Here is a 26,812-nt window from a genome sequence, read left to right as displayed (position 1 = left end):
TGGTGCATCACCACATATACTTGCTGTCCTCCATCTAAATAGATAGGAAAAGACACAATGTCTATTAACATAAGCCATTTTGACTACTTACCTTTTCGTACCTACCCCCTGTTTCTTTTATATTAGATATTTAGGTTCTTTCTGTATATGTTAAATAAAGTATTTTAATATGTTTAGTAAGTGGCTAATGGGTTGCTCCAAATGATTGAATTTTTCCTAGCCATTTACTGCTAATAGTGAGTGCAAATAGGATTCTTTTGGGTAATATTTATAACCTTCCTCCTCCTTTACGTCTCCAATCTTCCCGTATGCACCCTATATGTATATATCTTTCACACATTTGGTGAGCGGCAGTAATGTCTCTTTCTGTACTGGTCTTCACATAGGCAGATGCACTCGTCAAACACTTTTCTTTTGAGGCACAGTGGAAGGTTCCCTTATAAGACTGCTGTCACGGGAGACCAGAACTTTTAACACCTTTTACCTTACAGGATCAATTCACTAGGCAGGACAAGGTAGTGGAATAATATGGGGGTTATTCTGGTAAAACCAGCAGACATACAATGAAACACAAAATATAGGTAATACACGCATACTGGGAGTCTGGGGGGAGTCTCTAGCCTCACTAGGTGCAGGACGCCTGCTTCAGGAGGCTTCCCCTGTCCGCTCCACTTCCAGGAACACCACGGTACTCTTTTTGGGAGAGGTACCTGGCTTTCCCCGCTGGACAGATCTTTGTTGGTTATTGGAACTTGGCCGCATCTCCTGAACTTGTCCTCAGCTAGGCTAGGCTTTCCTGGCACCTCAATGCCCAGCTCCTTTTCTATTCCGAGAAAAGCCCACCAGTGCTTCACCGGACCACGTCTAAGAATAGTCTGGTTCTCTGATAGGGCCGTCCCCTTACATAGACCTCGGTGTCCTATGTTCAACATTGAGAAGGGGCTGGCGACCAATCGAGGAACGGATCATAACTGCAACAGCCAATCTGAGCTGGAGCTCGATTTGCCGTACGCATCAGAGAAGGGGGTGTGTCGAGGAGGCTTAGAAAGCCGGCAAGTGGGAAATTCGAACTGGCCAATGGGAACCGTGCCTACCAGCAACGGCTTCAACTTGCCAGCCCTATACCTACCGCTGGGTAGGCTCCCCCGAGTCTGGGAGAACTAAGAGTCTCCACTGCGGGAGTCTTTGTCTCTGGACCCGGTACGCCGCCCTTCCCCACTCACCAAACTATCAGACACCTCTCGACTTCCATCCTACCCTTTGATCCAACATCTCTATGCAGACTGCCTGGCAACTTGAATTGACAGGGCTGCCCCCATAGAGATGAATACACATTTTAAAAGTACATTTTTACTTTCTAAAACTTGGGCACGGGAACATGGACTGCAAAACTTGGCCTCAGCCAAGTTTTAGAACCAAGTTCTGAGAGCTTACTGGTAGGGAAATACAATATTGCATAGGGGAACACAATGCTATTAAAATGTATATTCGTATCTGCAAATCAGACGCAATTCGAGGGTAAAATCAGGGAACTACCGGTAACATTATCGCCAAACATTTTATATACATTTTAACACTTTTTTGCCCCACAGTATCAACTATTAAAGTGCCGTTTCCGAAATCCCAGTTCCGTACATATGATGGTTAAGGGGTACAGAACACACATGGTTTTTAGGGGTAACCAGCCGGGCTTCACCTTTATTATGAAGGCTGGCTACCCCCACCGTCACAACTGTCTTATGTCCAAATGTGTTCCATCCCATCTTCATTCTTCTATTGATTTAATTAAAAATGTTCCAATCTACTGATACTTGCTAGCCTAGGTAGACATAGTCTTGGACTTCTAGTTCTATTCCATTTATTTGCATCTTTGTAGAGTTTACACATTTTTGAACATCACATTAGTCTTGCTGAGATTCATATGGAAGTCCACCTTCTTACTTTTTTAGGCGAGTTTGTTGATTGGTTTTTCAGTCACTGATCAAAAGATACATCCCTATGAGGTGGCAACACCTATGGCACTCAAGTGGTAAAAATATAACACTGCCTTTAACTCACAATGGTCTCCAGTGGGACTTGACACTGAAACTACTGCTATATATCGCACAGATATTAACCAAGAGCTACCAACCTTTTGTAGAGCAGCCGTAGAAATAAGTTTAAGTCTGGTTGCTGAAATCAGACTGCTCAAGTATCTGATAATAATGTATGTATTCAGAATGAAAAGGAAACTTTATTTGAGCGGCATACAGGGGAACTGGGGCTTTAAAAACATAGAGAGAGAGAAGACATCATTGAAATGAACGCAAGAGTTGGGATGGTGCATAGCGAGAAATTAGGGCCGAGATGTAAGGAGGAGCAGAAGAGTGTAAAGCTTTAAAAGTGAGGAGAAGAATTGAGTGTGTGATGTGGGATTTGATAGGAAGTCAGGAGAGGGATTTCAGCAGGGGAGATGCTGAGACAGATCTAGGAAAAATCAAAGCGATTTTGGCAGCAGCGTTTAGGATAGATCGTAAGGGAGACAGGTGAGAGGTTATGGTTTTCAGTGTTTATAATTTTAGTTTTTCTGGTGTTGTTTTATATAAAAATCTGTGTTTATCAGTGTTAAGAATGGGAACAAATAACACACATTTGGCATTTATTTTGTGCACTTTATTTAACTTTCCCTACTCCCTCATGTTGCCTTTGTCTTCTACCAATCGCTGGGTTTCTTAAAAAGGTAGAACACAATCTGAAATGATGCTTAATTTCCGTTTGTAAAAGAAATGCAAGATGACCAATCGGTGGTGTTTTTTACGGTTAAAACCTAAAACTGGTATCCATTGTTATAATGATGTAATCCGGTTTTAACTGAGAAACATGAACAAAAAAAACCCACTAATCATTTTTTGATCATCGGTTGAAACCGATAAAAACCATTAAAAAAAGCATCCTTTTCTATTAAATTGCACCTCTTGTGGCAACCCATCCACAAGTGGGAGACACGGGCGCCAAGAAGGGTATAGCAATTAAATCGTATTATCCAGAAAAAAACATTACAGAAAACCAGAATCTCTAATCATTATACACTTGTGTCTTTAAAGCGCTGAGCCACATATTGTGTCATTTGTTATTGCTTGTAGTTCAAACAAGTCTGTGTATAGATTAGGCTCATCCCTTTAATGATGCAGTCTCAAATTGGACCAAATGTAACTAAAATGCCTAAAGTGCACAGTAAGTATTTTTAAAGTGGACATTTCCCACCTAGAAATCAATACGAGTTTAACTCCTGTAAGGTTGATATTCTGTCATCAGAGTATGAACAATTCCTTTATTTTATTTTTATAAACTCTCTAGTAGTTATTGGTAACGTTCAGACTGCACTGAGCTGCATTTTAACCTTCCATACACCTGATATTATATTGATATAATATAGGGGTGAGCAAACGTTTTATGCCGAGCCCCCCTTTTCATCCATGACATTTCTCGCCCCCCCCCCCCTGCCTGAATCAATCACATGAAAAAAAAAAAAACTTTATTCAATGGTATACAATGTAAATACAAATACATCTCTGCCCCGTTATAGCGCGGTCTTCGGGGGCCACCCGATCTGACCGCGCTATAACCGGGGTTGCGCTAATTTTTTTAAAAATTGCCGCCGCTCGCCGATCGGGAGGAGGGGTGAAGAGGGAGGAGGGGTGAAGAGGGAGGAGGGGGGAAGAGGTGGAGTGAGACGCCGGCAGCCGCCGTACTTCCCCCAGCAGCCTCACTTCTACCAGCACCGATTTCCCCCCCCCCCTCGACCCCCGCACCCCAGCCCGGCACGATTTGCCCCCCACCCCGCCAGCAGCCCCACACCCCAGCCCGGCACTGATCTCCGCCGCCAGCAACCCCACACCGATCCCCTCCACCAGCAGCCCCTTACCCCAGCCCGGCACCAATCCCCCCCAGCCAGCAGCCCCGCACCTATTCCCCCCAGCCCCACACCAATCACCCCCCAGCCCCGATCCCCGCAGGCAGCACCACGATGCCCCAGCAGCTGACACCGGAGGTAGGGGGGTGGGCTGTGAGTGTGATGTGAGTGAGTGTGTGCAGTGTCTGCTGTGTGCTGTGTGTGCAGTGTGCTGTGAGTGTGTGCACTGTGCTGTGAGTGCTGTGTGTATTGTGTGCCTTGAGTGTACTCTGTGTGCAGTGAAAGTGTGCTGTGCGTGCTGTGAGTGTGTGCAGTGTGCTGTGAGTAGTGTGTTGTGAGTGTGTGTGCAGTGTGTTGTGAGTGTGTGCAGTGTGTGCAAACAAACACATACACAATCACAACCAACACAGGCACAACACACACACACTCAATCACAACACATAATCGTACCACACAGACAGACAGACACAACACACAATCATAAGTCACAGACTTTCATGCTGCTGAAAACTGGGACGGGTAACACAGGAGGAGGGGATGTCTGTGTGCAGGGAAGGAAAGCCCCGCCCCTTCTGACACAGACAGAGCAGAGAAGCAGTCTTAGCAGTCTTAGCACGGAGCTTCTGCCCGCCCCAAGGTTTCCTAGCACGCAGCACGCGCCCCCCCTAAATAATCTGGCGCCCCCCCAAGGGGGCGCACCCTCCAGTTTGTGCATCGCTGATATAATACATGTATAGCTTCTGAATGGAGCATAAGATTTAAAAATTAAAAACAGTATTGGAAAGGGCAAGAAAAAAATAAATACAAAAATGAAATGGAAAATAATAGTAATAAACGTTGACTCTTGCTTTAAAGCGCATATATAGTAATTTACTTAATTGAAATGCGGCTTAAAATAAATACTGCTTAAAACAAACAAACAAACATGCAAAGGTCTGTTGTCAGTGCACCGACTTTACATCTGAGAAGGGTCATTCTCTGGTTGGTGACATTTGAACCCCACTGGTTGTGTTAGTGGCTATATGGACTGCAACTGTTACAGTTTGTACATCCCTACTGTTTGCCCCTCCTTTTTCCCATTGGCCCTGCTTCCTTGCAAGATTCATCTCCACATGCATATCAATTGCCCACTGCTGCATCCTGCATTAATTTGTCATTTGATTGCTTTTTAATCACACCGGTTGAACATTGGTCCTATTGACCACTCTGATTTTCGAATAAACTCTATATACAATTTTACATTTACGGAATTGGCGCTTCTTCTGTTCTGTTTTTTGTTATTATTGCGGTCAGGCATGAACATTTTAGAAGCTTTTGCCTCTTCCGTACAGACTGTTCCTAGGTTGAATTGCTCTTCATCCTTAGATTATTCACCAAACACTCACTAATTGTATTGACACTTTTCACCTTTTATTTGTATTGATTTTGCACAGTTCATCATTCATTATTCACTCACTAGCGCTACTATTTGTTTTTGTGTGTATGTGTGTGTGTATATATATATATCTATATATATATATACACTGGCGACACACTTTATTCGAGCTCGGCTAGTCCCACGAATTCGGGTATACCCGGGTGTATTGAGGTTTGTGACTGTTTTCTGCCCGAGTGCATTGAGGTATTTTCCAAGCAGGGATTGAAGCATTTTATTCCCGCTGGCTGCAATACTGCACAGTATATATATATATATACTGCATTACAATTCATGAATTTATGCCATCTGGTAGACACGCGAAGCATTGCAGCCTATTAAATCCTAATCATTATCATTTAACAGATCAGCCGCCCATCAGCCAGGCATGAACCCAGGCTGGGAAGGCAAACACAACGGGGCTTGTCAGAGGTGAGGAGCGGCGCATTCCAGGTATCTGCCAGGTACATACTGGGTATTTGCTCGAATAAAGTGTGTCGGTGCAGTATATAAACGAAAAAAAGAAAGCGCCCGATCCTAGTGCAATATGTCTAAAATAACATTTAATATTCCAAAAAAAGTCCAATAGTATAAAACTCACAAACAACAAAGAAATAAGAGCGTTTTATGAGATAATACTCATGCACCAGTACTGGAACTCTACTCCTCTGCTCACACGCCTCTTGGTAACATCCGATCAAACCCCTCTGAGCCTCCGTCCAGCAGGAATTCAGGGAGCAGCACAGCCACTGTTAGCGTCCTCCAGGAACAATCCTTGTGTTCATTAGTTCCGGGCAGGGCTGGATATTTCGGGGAGCTCTACAGAGGTAGCTGTCAGCGTCTTAGAGTCCAGTATACCGAGTGGTATGGTGTAACGCGCTCTTACAAGCAGCACAATGCTCACCCTACGCGTATCTTCACATTAAGTGATTTCATCAGGGGATGGATATTAGGTGTTCATCATATGTATATATGTCCAAGTATACCAATCAAATTGGGTCTAAGCTAATTAGGCATATATGCATAAAACAGGCTTACCACTTGTATATAGTACTCAATATTGGTACCAACAGGTTAGTCAATTAAAACAAATTACAACCATATTGAGCAAATCACATAGAAATATATATAATGCATAAGTGTAAATAATACACACATATAGACAATCAATGCATATATATAAATATATATATATATTGTGCGTGTGTATCTATAAACCACCTCCACCTTATAACTAATAGGTTCTGTTTAATTAAAAGGGAGTAAATCTCCTCATAGTGGCAAAAGTTATATACATATACACAGTTATATACACACACACATAAACATACATATATATATTATTTATTTTAGCAGCCGATAATTCATAAATAATTAAAATCATTGGCTGAATATCTAAAAAATGGAGGACCAGAAAAACAATAATATATATTTATACTATATAATAATATATACTGATACCTCTACATATATATATATATATATATATATATATATATATATATATATATATATATATATATATATATAATCTATATATATCCGGCCCGGCATACAGACTTACAAACGGGGTTGACACCTCTCCGGGTTTGACCCGGAGAATTCGGGTTTGGTATACCCATCTCCGGGCTACGGGTTGGTCCCTGAAATCTTCTTCTGGGCGGCAGTGGCGATCACATTTTCTGTCGTCGGCGCATAAATGAAGCAGGGGCCGGGTGGCAGAGGACGGCTGTGTGGTGCAGTGCTGCTCCTACAGCTGTCAGCATGCGCTGCTGGTACCTGTCATGTGGAACTCCGATGTTCACTACAAGGGGAAGGGACTCCTGGATGATGGTACTGGGTCCAAGGGGTCTTCTGTCGATCACTGCAATCTCTAACGGAATCTCCAAAGAGCGAAGGGGAATTGCGTGCTGTTTGGCAAATGAAAGATCGAGGAAGTTACCGGTTACTCCGGAATCCACGAAGGCCTGAGTAGCGAATGAGGCCAAACCCCATGAGAGAGAAACTGGGAGAAGAATCTGGGAAGGCACAGAGGGAGGAGGGATGGTAGCGATGTCCAGCGAATGTTCTTCCAACTTCACAGTCACAGATCCGGTGGTCCTGGGACTCACAATACAGGCACAATCCCAAGGTACGCCTCCTGCTTCTTTCCTGTTCTGATAGTCTGGTAGTAACCAGCTGCATAAATTCGTCATGTGGAGGAGACAGAGAAATGACATTTTGGGCCAACCGAGTCGTCGAGCTCCTACAGCACGGCACTTCTCAGACAGGCGTTAGTGCATTCTGAGATCGATCCATATGCCAAGAGAAATTAACTCCTCAAGGTCCTTAGGGAGGTCCCAACCGGGTAGCTCACCTTTTAAGTGCTCTGAGAGTCCCTGCCAAAAGGCCGCTACTTGAGCTTCATTATTCCAGCCGGTCTCAGCCACAAGGGTACAAAACTCAATCGTGTATAGGCCTACCGTGCAAGTTCACATTCGAATCCGCAGGAGTGAAGCTGAAGCAGAAGATACACATCCAGGAGCATCAAATACCAATTTGAACGTTCACATGAAAGCAGGGGAGTCGCTGATCAGGGGCGATCCAGAGTGGGGAGGCCCAAGCCAGAGTCTCGTCAGTGAGAAGAGAAATGATTTAGGCCACCCGGGCTCGGTGCATGGTGAACATGGATGGTTGTAATTCAAATTGGATAGAGCATTGATTAAAGAATCCCCTGCATGCCATCGGGTCCCCCCCATACGAGGAAGACTCGGGATCTGAGGTTCTTTGATCGCTGGGTATACAAGAAGCGGTATCGGAGCCGCATTTGCGAGCTTCAAGTCCGGTTGATAGGTACCTATGTGGGTGATTATGTCCTGCACTGCATCACACATCCGTGCCAGTTGTTGCTGGTGTAGGACAAGGCGGTGCTCATGATCCCCCAATTACTGTCCTTGCAGGGTAACGGCTCGTCCTACCTCAGCGGGGTCCACATTTGGGCTGCGCTAAATGTAACGATTCTCATCTCAAGAAGGATGCGACCTGCAGGGCTGAGGTAGGAAGGAGAAAGAACTGACCTGAGCTGGTATTGGAACCGCATCTGCAGCCTTCAAGTCCAGCTGATGGGTGCCAATGTGGGTAACTAAGTCCTGCATCGCATCACACATCCATGCCAGTTGTTGATCATGTAGGGCGAGGCGATGCTCAAGACCCCCCAAGTATTGTCCTTGCAGGGTATGGCTCCACCTACCTCAGCGGAGTCCATGTTTGGGCCGAGCAAAATGTAACGATGCTCGTCTCAAGCAGGAAACAGACCTGCAGGGCTGAGGTAGGAAGGTGAAAGAACCGACTTGATCTGAGGGACAGAGTCCTGATAGAGTAGTGAGTCATAAGCCAAAGGTCAGGGCTGGCAGCAGAGTTGTGTAGTCAGTGTGGATGCAGGTGTCGAGGTGGGCTGAAGACCAGGATAGTCGAGGTACGTGAGCCGGGTCTGGTAACGAGTAAGACAATAAGTAAGCGCGTTCTATGTACTCAGCATGAACTGGAACTTTGCTCAGCAACGTCCTGCTTACAGGTCTGTCATTTTAAAGGCAGCTGCCTGGAGCAAAAAAATGGAGGATCCTGCCACAGAGGGCGAGCAAGTGCAAAATTCCGGTATGGACGGATTTTGCATAGACTGCACCTAAAAATCTGATCTGCTTCAATCTGTCTTTAGTGCCGATTCCACAATAAATAGGAGCAATAATAATAATGGGTCAGCATGGCAGCTAAGATGGTAAAGACGTACTGTATCCTTATTCGGTCGTTTTTTTAAATATCTCAAATAATTTATTTTACACAAGCTGAAGTTACACTGCTAGCCTGGATCCAGGTACCAAAGCCCTGATGGAGTTAAAATAACATAATTTTCTGTGTGTATTCTATAGCTGGAAACTTGCATCATGCATGCCTTTTCTGTTCTGAGTCAATAGAAATAAAGACAGAGAAGGAGTGGCTCAGTGAGTAACAACACTGACTGGCATTGAGAGTTTGAAGCAGGCAATTCCCAAAACTGGTTCAATTCCCAGTGTAGGCTTGTGATCTTGGGCAAGTAACTTTATTTCCTTGTGCCTCAGGCACCAAAAAACATAGATTGTAAGCTCCACAGGGCAGGGACCTGTGCCTGCAAAATGTCTCTGTAAAGTGCTACGTAAAACTAGCAGCGCTATACAAGAACATGCTATTATTGTTATATTATTATTACATAAAACAACTTCTCTTGGGTTTGTCTTTTTATTCTGTTGGAACAGACTACCAGCTGTTTTTTTTTATTGTATTATTATTCTTAATTACAGTATAAAAAATGCCAGGTGGTTCTCTGGGCATAGAAAGGTATACTCTTATACCTGATCAACATTCAAAAATAAGGTCTAAGAAAGGACTAAAGAATAAAAAGGATAACTTTAAAAAACAGAGGAGTCCGACATATACAGGTATGACTAATTTAGTAAGGGATTAATTCCATTTATTTGCATCTCAATACAATCGGTGGGGCAACCAGGTTAAAACTATTGTATCATACACTGGAATATACGCAGAATGGACCATAATTTATGTAAATATGTATGAGTCAGGACCCAAATTTGTATACAGACGAGCAAAAATAATTGCCTTATTTGTGTCACCGAGTGTAGTTAACACTCCACACAAGAGATTCACCTCGTTTTTGACAAAAGGATCTTTTCGATGTGGCTCATGTAGGGCATGCCCACATATAAAACCATCCACATGTCTCTTCTCCCACATTCCGCACAAGAAGTTCTTGGTTAACCGCTTTATCAACTGCACCAGTGAATATCTTATTTACTTGTTAACGTGCGGGTGTGGGAAAAGGTATGTAAGGAGGACTAGATAACCACTTGCCCCTGTATTGTAGTAGAGCAATATAAAGCACTAAGTAAAAAGCACAGTAGCCTTGTTATATATAATGTGTTTCAAGTATTTCTTTCAAATTTTGTATGCGCTTGTGGTATAATACTTATAAGAGACGCTGCATCTCAGGTACCTATGTGTAGAATGGAGAACAACCTCCAAACACCGGTGTTCCCAAGTTTTTCTCGAAGGTACTGCAACATATTGAAGTATAATCATATAAGTCCTGCCACGGATCAAATCCAAAAAGCGTATGAGAAGGCTCACTGCGTGCGATATGGACTTAACATCAGGAAGGAGGCTAGAATGTGGTAAGGAGATGTAGGTGCCCAGAATGTAAGACACCCCCGGCAATAAAACACTATACTCCGCCACTACCCTCACCACTCCTGGCGTCCTATGCACACCCAGTAAGCCCCCGAGGGCGTAGGTACTCACAGACTTGACACATCGATGCCGCCGTTCAAACGCTGTAATCCAAAGACTTGATCCAGTGCGCAGTGTCGGCGTGCTCCAGCCCGGGATAAATGCTGACAGAGTCCTAGTTAGAGGACGAAACGCGTCAGAGTTACTTTGTGGCATTATTGTACATGTTTAGTGCACATTAAAATCAACCTTTTTTTTATTAATTGCGTTTGATCTTTACCCATACGGACGGCTGTGAACCTCCATTTCAGCATTTGTTTCATCTCGGGTACCTACACTGAAAATATGTAATAATTGTCCCATGGACACTTATTATATCCCTTTATGTTTTGTGGTGAGGGACACAATCAACATATTTTCTCTATATATGTGTTTTATATTTTATGTCTGCTTCTTCATTTCTGGGCATTGTGCCAGTAAGATTGGCAAACATGTTCTGCTTGCCGATATTGATCCCTGGTATTAGTCCTGGTCTCCCGTGACACACCTGCTTCAAACAAACAGAGTGAAACAGTGGCGTAAATTATCTTCAAAAAAGACACCTGTGTTACGTTCCTGCAGTCTCCCTGGTTCTTTCCTTCTTGGGACAGCAGCAAGGCATCCAAGCCGGGACAGAGTCCCGTGTACCAGAGTTGGTGTGAGATGCTGCTGTTTTGATCAGTCTCTTGGAATGGCAGGTGACGTTACGATGTGTGGCTTTATGAGTGGCGATGTTTACGGATGTATGCGTTTGCATTTGATGCAGATTAAACAAATCTATGCACACCTTGTTCTCTGCTACTTCTCCGGTGTTTCTAAAAACTAAGCTTTGATTTATACATATTAGAAACACATTCAGAGCAGATACTATTTCTATAGAAATAATAATAATGTTACATCAGTAATTGTATGTTTTTGTAGTGGAGATTGTGTATCTCCCTACTACTCTCTCTTTCCTCCCCCCAACTCTCTCTCTCTCTCACATACTCCCCCTCAACTCTATCTTTCCTCCCCCCAACTCTCTCTTCCTTCCCCAACTCTCTCACTCCTACCCCAATATTCTCTTTCTTCTCCCCCACTATCTTTCTGGTCCCCGCACTCTCATTCCTTCCCCCCACTCTCCTTCCTTCCCCCAATCTCTCAACCCACCCCAACTCTCTCACCCTCTTCTGTCTCTCTCCTCCCCTCTTCCTCTGTCCCTGCCTCTGCAACCCCTATTCTTCCCCTTTCCTTCCCCTTCTCTCCCTCTCCCCAATTCTCTCTCTCTCTCTCTTCCCCATCTCTTTGCCCCCGCTCCCCTCCAACCTCTCTCCCACCTACCTTTCTCTCTCTCCCCCTGTCTCCCCCTCCTCTCTGTTCCCCGATCTCTCTCCCCCTCTCTCTCCTCCTATCTCTCTTCCCCTCTCTCTCTCCCCACCTTCTTTCTCCCCACTCTTCTCTCTCCCCCTCTCTCTCCCCCTCTCCACCCTGTCTCTGTCCCAATCTGTCTCCCCCTCTCTCCTCTCCCCTCTCTCTACCTCTCTCTACCCCTTCTTTATCTCACCCCTCTCTCTCCCCCCTCTCACACCCCTCTCCCTCCCCTCTCACACACCACTCTTTCTCCCTCCCCTCTTTCTCCCTCCTCTCTTTCTCCCTCCCTTCTCCCCCGCTCTCTCACCCCTCTCTCCCTCCCCTCTTTCTTCATCTCCTCTCTCCCTCCTCCCCCCCTCGAGGGGGGAACAAATTGAATTTACTAGATCGTAGAGAGGCCTTCTGGATTTTCACTTTGACATCTCGTGTTCCAGAAGGCCTGAATGTGGAATGGAACTTAAGCCATTTTTTGGTTTAAAAGTATTGTGGGTATTTAGAATGATAACATCTCTCTAGCAGGAGACATACAGAACTCTCTCTAAGTAAGTTCTATGGCCTTTGGATATGTCACTAGATATAAGAAGTTGGATATGAATTATTAATATCGGTATGCTTTATGATAAAAACAATATTTATCTATATTGGACCATTGTCCTTATCCTTCATTCTCTCTTTTTTCTTTAAATTAGTTTTTCTTTTTCTTTTTTCCCCCTTTCCCTGTATTCCCCCTTTCCTCCCCCCCCCTTCCTCCACCTCCCTCCTTTCTTTCTTTCTTTTCCTTTTCTCTTCCTTTTTATTCTATTTTTCTTTTAGCTTTTTTCTTTTTTTCTCTTCTTCTTCCCCTCTTCCCCCCCTCCCCCCCCCCCAAGCCCCTCCCCACCCCTTCCCTTTCTTCTTAGGGAGTCATTTATTAGTTATGTATGATGAATTAATTTTCATTAATAGCTCAAATTGAAAAATTGATTTTCAAGTTAATTAATTCATAATTAATTCATATAGTTTATGTCTGCTTCTTCATTTCTGGGCATTCTGCCAGTAAGATTGGCAAACATGTTCTTTCCCCTTCTGTCTCGCCTCTCTCTCCCAATCTCTCCTCTTCCACCTCTCTCCCTTCCCCTCTCCCTCTCTGCCCCCTCTTTCTCCCTCCCCTCTCTTCCCTCCCCTCCCCCTCTCTCCCCTCCCCTTCTCTCTCCCCCTTCTCAACCGCTTTTCTCCCCTCTCTCCTCCATCTCCTTTTTTCCTTTCCCCTGTCTCCTCTCCCCCAGCTCTCCTGCCCTATCCTCTCCCTCTCTCTCTCCCCCTCGCTCTCCCCCTGTTCCCCCTTCTTCTCCCCACACTCTCTCTCCTCCCTTTCTCTCTCCCCCTTTCTCTTTCCCTTGAGATTAGCTTTCCTCAAAGCATCGCTTTGCCCACTATTTTTTTCGCTCCTGTTAATAGCTTTCCTAACCCCCTTCTTGATTTTCTAGAGCAGAGGGAAATAATGGTGTTGTATTTATTTTAATATGTAATGTCTTTAAAATGCATTAAGAAGAAATGCTTTGAAATGTATTACAGCCGTTAATGATATCTTTAATAGAAACTAAAAAATACAATACAGTATATACAAGTTTTTAGGGAGTCTGCCATATAAATCAAGAGTTGTAGAGTATTCAATATATCATTAACCTGGCAAATTTGTAGTTCCTCTCTAGGGTGTGCAAACTCAGAGTGCTGTTTGGTCCACGACTCCTAACCCCAGCCTTAGGCCTGGATTATAGTACCAGCTCGTACGACCGAGTGACGTCACGCGAAACATGCACTGTAGGCAGGAGGCATCGGGAGGCGTGGCCGTGACGTCACTTGAGCGGTTTGTCCTCATTGGTTGAACCGCTTCATGTGACGCTGACGTCACAAAGCCATTGCTTGGAAATAAAAAATATTTTGTCTTTCCAAAACTCGGTCCGACGTCGCGCACACTATGTGCGCCTCCATTAATTTTAGGTATTTGTTCCCGTGGCGCGCCCCATCTCCGGCACTATAATCTTAGCTTTAGAAGACGTGAAGGCCTTAGAAGGCTTTATAAACAAAAGATCGTTAAGCATTGCTTTGATTCCAATAGATTAATCATTGCAACAGCTTTGGGCGACACCAGGACTTTTGTCTAGCAGCCATTCTTGCTCTTCTTGGTTAACTATACAAATACTTTATTTTCCCATACCTAAATAATGGATGATTTCTTTATGTTGTAATATCTCTCTATTTCAGGTTCTAGACAATGAAAGCTGCCATCAAAGTAGTTTTTATCCCACATCAAAAATGAACCGCAAACCAGGTTAGTTGACTCTAAGGCTGCAATCCCTCTTGCTGACAACACATATTAGAAAAAATTTAGGAATGTATATCACCCTTAACCCTTCGGGTGCCCTAGGACGTAGCTGCTATGTCATGGGTCTGGCAGACCAAGTGCCCCGTGACGTAGTAGCTATGTCACTGTGGCCAAAGTGTTAAACTAAATGACCCTTTTATTCAAGAGATGTATTTCACTGCATATTTTTGCCATTGGATGTAGTACTGGGCTCTGTTTGTGTTTGTTTGTAGTATATATTGCCATGCCCAGTAGCACTCCTTTTTGACATTTATATATATATTTTGTGGTAACTTTTGGGGCTTAAATGAGCTTACTGGGTATCTGTGTGTCAGTTTCCAAAATAGTTAGCTTATTATTGTTCCTTTTTGTTTGCACACAAATGATGATGCCATCAATAGTCCCAGATAAACATAAGCAGACGATTCCCAACAAGACGTAGTACATTTTCATATCTCACAACACACAAATAAGTGAGGCTGTTGTTAAATCTCTACCAGCCAATTACACTGCTAGATTACATGTCCCCTTTAACCCATCGGCTGCCTGAAAACCAACTGCTGCTGGGATTCTAGGAATTGCCCCAAACACCCCCCCCCCCCACCCCTTAGTGAAATGAACTTCTGTTCCTATCACACCCACTGGTGAACTCCCCCTAGAAAAGGAGCAGAACCATCCTCCAGACCCTGGTCCATGCTGTGTCATAGACATACAGTGGCGAGAAGATGAGCAGAGCTATCCTCCAGACCCTGGTCCATGCTGTGTCATAGACTTACAGTGGAGAGAAGATGAGCAGAGCCATCCTTCAGAACCTGGTACATGCTGTGTCATAGACATACAGTGGCGAGAAAATATTTGTGAACCGTAATGATAAAAAACACTGAATTGTACTAAAACTCGCTCCAACTGATAGGGTTTATATGCCCAAGGATTTGGCTTCCGTGGAAGCTGCAAAAGCAATAATGTATGGAGAGGTGGAAATCCTTTCTGTGGGTACATTCCTGACTGTACCTCTATTAGGTCAAATGACTACCGGACTGGCTGTTGACCATCAGAATACCTAAAGAAAGTCTGGATATAGAAAAGTACACTCCTACTTATAACTGTGTGTAAAGCTCCCAACTGGATAGAGCAGGGGTGGGCAAACTGGGGGGCACAACATTTTCTAGAGGTGGCACGGCGCTTACAGAAGCCCCGCATTCTAATCTAATCGCCTGGGGAGCGTACAAGGCCTCTGTATGTCACTTATCTTATCTCCAGTGGCTTCTGGCGATGCATCGCCATAGCAACACAGCATCAAATGATGCCGTGGGGTCACATGATGTTGTGACATCATAAAACGCCAGAGAAAAGGTAAGGGTGGGGCGCGAGCCGGGGGGCAGGTAGGGGAGATGTACCCCTGAGAAAGAGTATTGAATGATCTATCTGGTAGAGGGTTGATACATATTATTATATATAAAGTATCAGTGTAAGTCCTGATTAAAAGGAGGTCAAGTACTGCCCATCCATGCATAAGTATTTTAGTAAAGGATCACAAATCTACGCATGGGAGTGGTTTCAATATATGTTGAGCATTCATCTCCTGTGTATAGCTTAGTGGCAGATGCCAGTGTACCCATGTATAGTAAATGTCTGTCTACACATGGATATCAATATACTGTACATGTGCATATTAAGAACCCTAGTGATTTTAGCTACAGTTGGATGCTAGTTAAATTCTAGGGCACTTGCGTGGATCTGGGTCAATCAATAGATAAAAGCCCAGATTAGGATCTATACTGATGCACCTGATACCTGTATCAGTATGTATGTGGTGGCTGAACACACATCATTGAGTCAACCCTGACAGGAGAAAACAAATACAAATGTTACTGAAATGGTAATGGATAAATTATCTGCATTGTTGCTTTCATCTCAAGTGCTGTATGCAATGCCCCTAAGGGAAGCAACAGGTCTGTGTAGCCTTAGGAAGGGGGAGTTTGGGAGGCCTGACCCTATACAAAGATCAGAAACTTTGTGAGTTTGGTCTTAACCATACAGGCGTGAAGAAGGGCGTCATGCCACATTCAAAATAAGTCTGAGGACCTCCGAAAAGCAGTTATTGATGCTCCTCAGTCAAGAAAGAGTTACAAAATGATTTCTAAGAATTTGGGGCTCCACCAATCCACTGTCAGACAAATGGAGAAAGTTCAAAACCTCAGTCACTTTACCCAGGAGTGGTCTTCCTATGAAAATCGCTGCAAGAACAAACCAGCAAATTATCCAGGAAGTCACAAAAAACCCCAGAGCAATATCCAAGGATTTGCAGGTCACTTTTGCTTTGCAGGTCACTTTTGCCTTGGCTAATGTGAGTGTTCATGACTCAACTCTCAGAAAATGACTGAATAAGAATGGAGTTCATGGAAGGATAGGCAGGAGAAAACCACTGCTGTCTAAAAAGAAAATTGCTGTCATCTGAAGTTCGCCAAAGAGCACATAGATGATCCACAAGATTTCTGGAACAATGTTCTCTGGACGTGAGTCAATGGTAGTCAACTTTTTGACCTCACTGAGAAACGTTATGTTTGGTGAAAACGAAAACTGCGTTTCAACAGAAGAGCCTCATTCGAACCGTCAAGCATGGTGATGGGGTTGTGATGGTTTGTGGCTGCTTTGCTGTCTCAGGACCAGGTCGGCTTACCGTCATTGACAAAAAACATGAATTCTGATTGCATTAGAAGATTAATGAGGAGAATGTCAGGCCATCAGTCTGTGAGCTGAAGCTGAAAGCAGGTCCTGCAGCAAGACCATTATCCTACATATACAAGCAGATCTACAAAATAATGGCAGCAGAAGAAGAAATTCCACATTTTAGAACGGCCTAGTCAAAGTCCGGACCTAAACCCCATGTATTTGGGCAGGACCTGAAGTAAGCTGTCCATGCAAGGAAGCCCTTAATAGCATACAGCACATTGGAAGTAGTTGGCTAAACACAATGTTACTCTATTGCAGATGGAACAAAAGTTATTCTCCCTTCTATAAACCATGCTTGTATTAGCTTGTATTAGTTTATGTAAAGGGCACAGAAGAGTAATTGAAACTCCTTCGCTGAGGGCTATTGGATCACTACAGCATAATTAGCAGTTTATAAATGTCTCATCAATATATATAAACAATTGAGCTCCCTCCGCTGAGCAGTATGTATGAGTCACTGCAGCATAGTTAACACTTGACATGTGCCTTTTCCTGTTTTGTTTGAGATGCAGTCATTAAGGCATAATTGACCACTGTTTGTACTTTGTCTTATTAATTAGCATTTGATACACATTTTTGGCTCTTACCTATCTGCTCTAAAACTGGCATAAGTTCACATTCAATGATATTAACCAATATGTATTTGTGAATTGGTTACTTATTCTCTAACGTGATATTCAAACATGAGACAACTAAAGCATTGAGTCTCGGCCTTTCCTATGTAACAATTGAATTGCTAACACAGTATCAAGGTGGTTTTTACATATGCACAGTCTCCCAACCTGATGAAACTAGCATAGTGAATACCAATAAACACTCCGCTAAAGCACACAGCATACTGATATCCTTCAGACATCCTAGTGTCCTAATGGAGCTCAGCCCTATGACGTCACCCGTCACCGTAGCCCTTGCGAAAGTTGTAATTTGAGTTTTGGAGACCGTCTCTTGCTACATGGGGAGTGACGTCAGGCAAGGGGGAAGGCAGAGGGGCGGAGACAAGAGAAAGGGGGAAGGCAAAGGGGCGGAGACAAGAACTAGGGGGAAGGCAGAGGGGCGGAAACAAGAGCAAGCGGGAAGGTAGAGGGGCGGAGACAAGAGAAAGGGGGAAGGCAGAGGGGCGGAGACAAGAGAAAGGGGGAAGGCAGAGGGGCGGAGACAAGAGAAAGGGCGAAGGCAGAGGGGCAGAGACAAGAGCAAGTGGGAAGGCAGAGGGGCGGAGGGGCGGAGACAAGAGAAAGGGGGAAGGCAGAGGGGCGGAGACAAGAGAAAGGGGGAAGGCAGAGGGGCGGAGACAAGAGAAAGGGGGAAGGCAGAGGGGCGGAGACAAGAGAAAGGGGGAAGGCAGAGGGGCAGAGACAAGAGGAAGCGGGAAGGCAGATGGGCGGAGACAAGAGAAAGGGGGAAGACAGCGGGGCGGAGAGAAGAGCAAGGGGGAAGGAACAGGGGCGGAGACAAGAGCAAGGGGGAAGGCAGAGGGGCTGAGACAAGAGCAAAGGGGAAGGCAGAGGGGCAGAGACGAGCAAGGGGGAAGGCAGAGGGGCAGAGACGAGCAAGGGGGAAGGCAGAGGGGCGGAGACAAGAACAAGGGGGAAGGCAGAGGGGCAGAGACAAGAGCAAGGGGGAAGGCAGAGATTGGGAGACAAAAGCAAGGGGGAAGGCAGAGGGGCGGAGACAAGAGCAAGGGGGAAGGCAGAGGGGCGGAGACAAGAGCAAGGGGAAGGCAGAGGGGCGGAGACAAGAGCAAGGGGGAAGGCAGAGGGGTGGAGACAAGAGCAAGGGGGAAGGCAGAGGGGCAGAGACAAGAGCAAGGAGGAAGGCAGAGGGGCAGAGACAAGAGCAAGGGGGAGGCTGCAACTAAGTGGAGTTGTAATTTCTGTTTGTATGCTGAATTTACTTTACTTTTATTTAACATTACGGGAGAATTTACTATTTTAACGTTGTTAATATAGTGTGTTTCACTTGTCAGACACACAAACTCACATACACACAATCACACACAATCACACAGACACACACACACACACACAATCACTGAACAAGTCCGAGGACATACTTGAAAACGAGTGGTAACTCTCAATGTAATACTTCCTGGTAAAACATTTTATATATAAATAAATAGAAGATTAGCAAATATTTGGCTGCTTTGTATTCTTTGAAAATGAAGAGTTTTTTTTTATAAATGGCGGAATACCATTGCACCAACACCCTACATTTAGCATATTAATGACGGGTTGCCAAATGCATTAATCCATCCTGCAAATGTTTTACTTTCCCTCCGTTAACGGAGAATAGTTTGCACGGTATGTGGAGGCGTCCCGAAAATGAATTTGCTGTGCTGCATAATGTGAAAGTGTATCACATTACTGGTGAAACTGCCGGTTCTGAGCCACTTGCCCTGTGGGTCCCGCACGGCATCCTATCCGTGGCCGCGAAATTCCCGTGGCCAAACTAATGGCCCATTAGATTGATACGGCGGAGGTCCCTCTGTTTTAATGGGACTTGCGCTGTGTGAATCCTACCGGGCTTCACCTGTCTGTAAGAGACGCGCACTGAGAGAGAGACTGAATCAGTCACTCTACTTGCGCATCTCTAACAGGCAAACCGCTATGGTAATCAAGGGGTTAATCCCTCCTGCAACCTTCCTTGTAGGCCTTACCACCCACCCTGTGGCAACTACACCCTTCACTCAGCCCCTATAACCCCAATAAACCAGGTACTCTGGCTTAACCCCTTCATTGCCTTAGTGGTTAGTCATGAAGATGCTTTTATTTTCTTTTGATAACATAGTATTGTAGCAGGGGGTCTCCGGAGCTGGATCACATTGATTTCCGGTTCGAGGACCCCCTGCTTCCTGAGTTACAGGCCCCGTTATGGGGTACCGGTATCCCAGCGGCCATGTTTTAATTCTCCCGCGTCACGGCCCACGTGATTGGGAGATTGAAACATGGCTGGGATACTGACCATTCTCCTGGGCTCCCTGGCGTCTCCTCCACGCTTCCCCAGCTGATCCCGATGGTGTAGAGTAGCGTCTCCACTCTGCCAGTGTCTCTCCGGGTCCCGATACTTCACTCCCGGTGATTCCGATGTCACATCCAGTTGCGGACTTACAGCTGGATAACGCCACTACTGATGCAGAATGTTTGGGAGGCTAACACTGTACGCGTTTCGCTTCCACAAGCTTCGTCAGGAGTGCGCCTCCACCTTCTACTGGCTAGTTTATATAGCAAAACGCCAGGAGTATGTCTCTCCCTTCTATATAACAACACCAATCATTTGTAATTAAAGCGCAAATCAGTGAAAATACATATTAATTCATATTCACATTGACAACACTTATTTGGTAGACAGGAATCAATATGATAAGATCCTTATTGCATATGGACATCTTATATTGCAATCCTATCTTACAAGGATAAGATTAGAGTGAAAATATCATATATTGATCTTTGTATTAATTCAAAGGAAGAGAGGTTTGTGGACTAATCCTACAACATTATAATTGTTTTGTGATTAATTCAGCTATTGGAGTTAATAGAGAATATAATTTCTCTGGTAACAGCAATTATTACTGCCACTCTTTACCATTTAAGTGCTGCAGCATACATATATGGGAACTTTTTTCTATATAGTTAAAATGCAGGCGTGTAATTTCATTGTGCAAAACAGAAAGTGAATCCCTGCGCTTCTCCCTTAGGGATAGCAATCCACGGGGAATATATATATATATATATATATATATACATATATATATATATATACATATATATATATATATATATATACATATATATATATATATATATATATATATATACAGTGTTCGACAAACCTATACATTTGCTCGCCCCGGGCGAGTGGATTTAACCCCCGGGCGAGTAAATATTGGCCCAAGCAGCACACGTTTGGTACTAGGTGGCGAGTAGATTTTTTTGTGTGGCGAGTAGATTTTTTGGTGATTTGTCAACCACTGTATATATATATATATATATGTATGTATGGTGTAAATACCTATAAGAAAAAAGGAGACTTTTGAGAAAGGTCCCACTGGGGGACCGAAACATCGGTTTTTGTGTCTTCTATCAAATACAGAACATTTTTGATTTACTTACCAGCATGCTGTCCCTTGATGTCGTGTTGCAACCGGTATCGTATGGTCTGTTATTGCTTTATGGGATAAGCACCAAAACTTATTTACTTGCATATGGTGTGCCGGCTGTGCATTGGATTCTATATATATATATATATATATATATATACAGTGTTCGACAAACCTATACATTTGCTCGCCCCGGGCGAGTGGATTTAACCCCCGGGCGAGTAAATATTGGCCCAAGCAGCACACGTTTGGTACTAGGTGGCAAGTAGATTATTTTGTGTGGCGAGTAGATTTTTTGGTGATTTGTCAACCACTGTGTATATATATATATATATATATATATATATATATATATATATATATATATATATATATATATATATATATATATATATATATATATATATATATATATATATATATATGTATGGTGTAAATACCTATAAGAAAAAAGGAGACTTTTGGTATACCAAAAGTCTTCTTTTTTCTTATAGGTATTTACACCATACATATATTTATATTCCCCATTGATTGCTATCCCTAAGGGAGAAGCGTAGAGATTCACTTTCTGTTTTGCACATTTGTATGGCCAGTTTCTTCACTAGCTGCATGCTCTTTACATGGAGAAGCGCAGTGATTATATTTGTGTAATCTCATTGCCATCTTCTAAAGTGTTCAATGTGGCTATTGCACATGTATGAATACATACTATATCGATGTTAGGTGGGCAAACTAAGGTGGGCAAACTAATCACTGAATCTAATTCTTATTTATATTGTCAAAATTATATTATTTGCAATATACTGTATATACTTATTGATTATTGCACGGTGGGATATATTCAATTGTTGAACTTACAATTTATATGGATCTTTAACTCGCTATTTTTAATGAACTTGAATTTGTCCCCATGGATGGATACATATAGAGGATGTGCTTCCCGGGTATATGCTGCGGACTCTAGTTATTTTGTAATACATGTCCATGTTTCAAATCTTATGCTTGTGATGTTACACATCATGAACATCACAGTAAGTGCATCCAAAATGTGAACATCCCACATGCAACGTCATATAAACTGGGAAAGAGAGAGCGATAAAACAGCATGATTAGATATATAACATCATGATGTCACTTACATACCAGACACATTGAATATACATTTGTTGTCTATCATTTCTCACGGTTATCCATTATTTTGGGGGAGAATCAGGTAAATATACTAGGTTTAAGATATCGCACATTTCTTGTTTAATTTTCAAATGTTTTATTGCAACGTAAATTATAATGATTCATAGTATATATCTTTCATCCCAGTTCTATTTAGGTTATGTAGCCCTGCTTCCTATCGCTAGCAAGCTGCTACTCTGTGCTGTGTCACCTGTAGGCTCGCAGGGTCTGAGTCTCTGCCACAGAGAGCCTGGGGTTTGCGCAATAAGTAACACGGGTGCAGCGCCTCCACCTACGACAGCTCCCACCAACGGGGGAGTGGTTCTTCGCAGGACAATTATATAATAAGTACTGACACAGCCAATTACCGTAACCAACTTCATTTACTATTATATCAAGATTCTCACTTCGTACACCACATAACATTCCCTGAACCCTTACAACATACACCGCCACATCGGGCGTTAATACTGTCTTGCGTCTCGGCGGACGCTACCACATTCATGCGCCACGGCGGACGCCCACAATCCCCGACCCCTCCACCGGGTGATCCCACCCCGTGTCCAATTCCCCCAACACTGAACCGTCCTGTACTTCACAGATAGTCTCTATGTGTGTGTATGGGTGACTGCGCAGCCACTGTGTCCCGAATGAGTGAATGGTACCGTTGGGGCCCTTGCTGAAATACCTGCCGAGCACTCCAGTACTCGGAACCACCACGATCTTCACAAAGGGTCACGGCACGTCGATACCGTCCTTTCTCTCTCTCTCTCTCTCTCTCTCTCTCTCTCTCTCTTTCTTGGCCAGGGCGATCCCACCCGGACTCTGGTAACAACACAAGGGGTCTGAGCCCAGACCTCCCGCTCAACTGTATAGTCCCGAACAAGGTCTAGGGAACAGGAACCTCACTAGGGCGCTCCCTGGCTCCGCTTGTCTCTACGATGACTCAGGGCTAACTGGGCCTGGGGCACACAGCCTATGCCAGGGGCGGCTAAACCTCCTCTACACCAACACTCCGTCTCCTCTCCTCTCTTACACAATTTTCCCCCACGTGCGTGCCACCACCTCCCTTTATCCTCTCCCTTGCATGACGCTCCCCGCGGGCTGCTGGGTCAAGGATCTGCTCCCTCCCACCAACTGTGCTTCCCTCCTTCGCAGGCTTTTGTAACAAACTGTGCAGGCGCAACCTCCCACTCTTTTCTGGGTAAACCAGGGGTCACGGCTACATCTATGAGAGAAAGACTCCTACAGATGCAGCGGACGTTATTCGAACATTTCACGCGGTGTATACCTCGGAATACCCATGTCATGGCGCGGGATTTCTTCCAACCGTACCGCGTGTTAACTTGTTTTTATCGAGTGCAGAAAATGGCGTTTTAATGTTCTGGTTTTTAAACACCTGCAAATTGATACAGTAGCACAGTACTGTACACATTACAATTCATTAATTTCTGCCACGGATACGTGAAGAATTGCACCCAAATAAATCATAATCCATGAAATTCAAACAAATGAACCGCGGTAAACACAGGCGCGAATGCCGCGTGGAATACAGCAGAGAACCCGAAAACGGCTCCGTGAAATGTTCAAATAATGGCCGCTGCATCTGTAATTCAATTTCTAGATTGAGACCCTCTGGGATCAACGTTTTTAACTTGTAGATGCAGAAGGTCTCTCTCTTACTTAGTTCTATACTTCTGTCTCCTCCCCTCCAATGTTGTTTACCTTGCTCTATTGCTGTAATTTTGAGCCTTTTTGAATCACCTTGATGGCACAGTGAGAAATGATTTGACACACTATGTGTGGCAACTCTCCTTTTGATGTTACTTAGGCTGCGCTTATAGTGCCGGCACCGGCATCTCGCCAAAACAAATATATTGCCGCCATTGCGTGTGCTTATAGTAGGCACGGAGCGAAGTGGCGGTGCGAAATTTGGAAGCCGGTCAAATTTGATTTATCAGAGGCTGTCGCTGCAAAGCAAAATACAACTTTCGTGACAGGTGACGTCATCTGTTGTGTCGCCGTCACGCGTACTATAAGTGCGGCCTTAAGTGTTCAATAATCCTAGTTCTAATAGGCCTTGTGTTTTGCCCACATATTGCTGTCCACGGGGACATTCTAGTAAATAAACTATGAAGTCTGACCTGCAAGTAATATGACTCTCTATGGTGTAAGAATCACATTCGAGTTGAAAAGAAATGTGTCCTCTGTCCTTAACTGGAGCTCTAAAGGCCCATAGTACCCCTTACTCTGGGATAGCCATCCTGTCTTTGTTGATTTCATTTTTAGTGCACTTGGGGCAACATCTCCTTACTCCAAACGGTTCTGCCATTTCCTCCAATACGAGTTTCTTCTCTATGACCCATACAGTGGTGGCCGCCTTTATCCTAATGCGGCCGTAGCGGCGCAACTCCGATAACCGCGAGCAGATTCAGTATATTTTTTTTTTCCGGAATATGTTCTGGTATTTTAGCGCTCATAATATTAGCATATTATTAGCGCTGTCTGCAATACCGTCTAAAAACTCAGGTGGGCGTTCACGAGCTGTTGTCTTCAAAGTCTAATACTTTAGTAGTTCAACCTACGTCAGTACACAGCCTGCGTGTGCGCGCGCAGTAATTGTAAATTTGCATACTTACTGTATACATGCATGTACAGTGCTGTATGTCTCATTTGAACATTGTTGAAATGCATAGGCTGTAACAGTATCACATTTCGGTGTACTGTATATCCCCTCGCTTGCCCCCGCACACACACACACAGGCTAATGTACTGCACTGCAGGGTATTTCAACTTCTTATCTACAGTACACCTCTCCCACATCATTCCTTTGAATGGATGGCTTTCTGTCTTCAATCACATTCCTGGCATCACATTCCTGCATGTATAATGTACAGTGCAGTGCAGAGCCTGGTTAGATTTATTCTTCTGTGTTGATTATTAATACTCATTGTGGGGAAAAAATGTTGAAGTCATTTTTTTTTTTTTTCTCAACATGTGCCTGCCTAAACTATCTTGATATTATGATATTCAATCGGTGCTGTAGATTGTGTGATTTTTATGTATTTGGGGGTGTGGGAATCAAATTATTATGATGACCTGACTGTTGAAAGGCTAAGGTTAATAAAAAAAAGATTCTGCTGACCCCAAAGGCTAATGGTTTTAATATACGTAAGCATTATTATGTCAAGAAGAATTCGGTGATGAACACTCAAAGCAAAACAAATGGCAGCCAACCCATCGAACCCGCTGGCCACTTCCTCGATTACGATTCGACGACTCTGCCTTTGCTGTCTCTGGAATCCACAGCCCATCTTCTCCACTACTCATCCACGACACTGCCGCTGCTCTCCCGGAAACCCACAGCCCATCTTCTCCACTACTCTTCGACGACGCTGCCGCTTCTCTTCCGGAAATCCACAGGTCACCTCCTCCATGTTTCTTCGACAACGCTGCTGCTTCTCTCCAGGGAACCCCCATCTCATCCTCTGTAGCACCCATCCACCCAAATGTCCAAAGCACCCCATGCACAAGATCCAGCTCGTTAGACCGCATGCTGAATGGGTTAAGTGCCGATATCTCCGGGAACTCTACCATGCTGGTAAAGATAGATCTTCTTTTAGAGACAATGCTAAATATGGATCAACGGATGAAGAAGATGGATCAACGGATGGAGAAGATAGAGACTGACATAGCGGGGATACATAATTTGCTCAGAGTTCATGCCCCTGTATCTCCAACGCTGGATCAGGAGGGTGGCATGGATGGGATGAATGGGATCTTCGACCGCCTTTCATCACCAAGCGCACCCCCTCCACCAGATGAATATGTGTACATGTATGCCGTTGACAAGGATGACATGACAACCCCGTCAAGACCACACCAGGAGACAACACGGTGACCAAGACCGGAGGAAAGCATCCTCCCAGACAACCTACCCTCGCCCGTCACCACAAGCACACCCGCTCCCAGAAGAACACCCGCTCCAAGAATCCAACCCACATACGCTTGCTTCGATACGGTGCCCGACATCATCCTGCGCGAGCTGCCCAATCCACTCAGGGAAAAGTATAGGGTGATGAGTGCTGGTTTACCCCAGAAGTATGCCATGTTAATTTTCAAGCACCACGTGTCCTACTTGGTGTACTGCATGTGGGCCAAAAAATGTAAACTACGAAGGAAATCGCGAAAAAAGGCCGCTTCCTGAAAATTTAAGAAGGACTATCGTGGATAAATTGCGGCGCTATTTTTCAATTACATATCCCGTAATGAAAATCGTGAGAGACACCATTAATGGCATTTTGTGTCATACAAGGCATCGGCCCTGGAAGGACAATCTGGTGGGGATCGAATTTGCGTGTCTGTTCAAATGTTGTTTATTTTTTGACTTGTTGCTTGTTTTAACTTGTATTAATAAAGAAATGTTTTTACTTACACAAGACCTGCACAATTCCAGTCCTCGAGGGCCGCAAACAGGCCCGGTTTTCAAGAAAACCGGGCCTGTTTGCGGCCCTCGAT

At 44.2% G+C, this 26,812-nt stretch overlaps 2 protein-coding genes across 4 annotated transcripts in view; both read left to right on the top strand.

Moving 5' to 3' along the window:
- Positions 1-26,812, top strand: part of LOC142464645 (uncharacterized) — a 755,558-nt gene that overhangs the window by 466,144 nt on the left and 262,602 nt on the right.
- The window catches only part of ST3GAL4 (ST3 beta-galactoside alpha-2,3-sialyltransferase 4), a 114,001-nt gene that overhangs the window by 6,744 nt on the left and 80,445 nt on the right, over positions 1-26,812 (top strand). For 2 of the 3 annotated variants that reach the window (XM_075569278.1, XM_075569277.1), the window contains exon 2: positions 14,196-14,262. In XM_075569278.1, the coding sequence (XP_075425393.1) occupies positions 14,196-14,262 (67 nt within the window). Of the gene's footprint in view, positions 1-11,150; positions 11,300-14,195; positions 14,263-26,812 lie in introns of those variants that run through there. The other variant, XM_075569279.1, reaches the window with a different exon arrangement.

The sequence above is a fragment of the Ascaphus truei genome, chromosome 13 (assembly GCF_040206685.1).
Source record: "Ascaphus truei isolate aAscTru1 chromosome 13, aAscTru1.hap1, whole genome shotgun sequence".
Lineage (NCBI taxonomy): Eukaryota > Metazoa > Chordata > Amphibia > Anura > Ascaphidae > Ascaphus > Ascaphus truei.
This window is presented reverse-complemented; position numbering and strand designations above follow the sequence as displayed.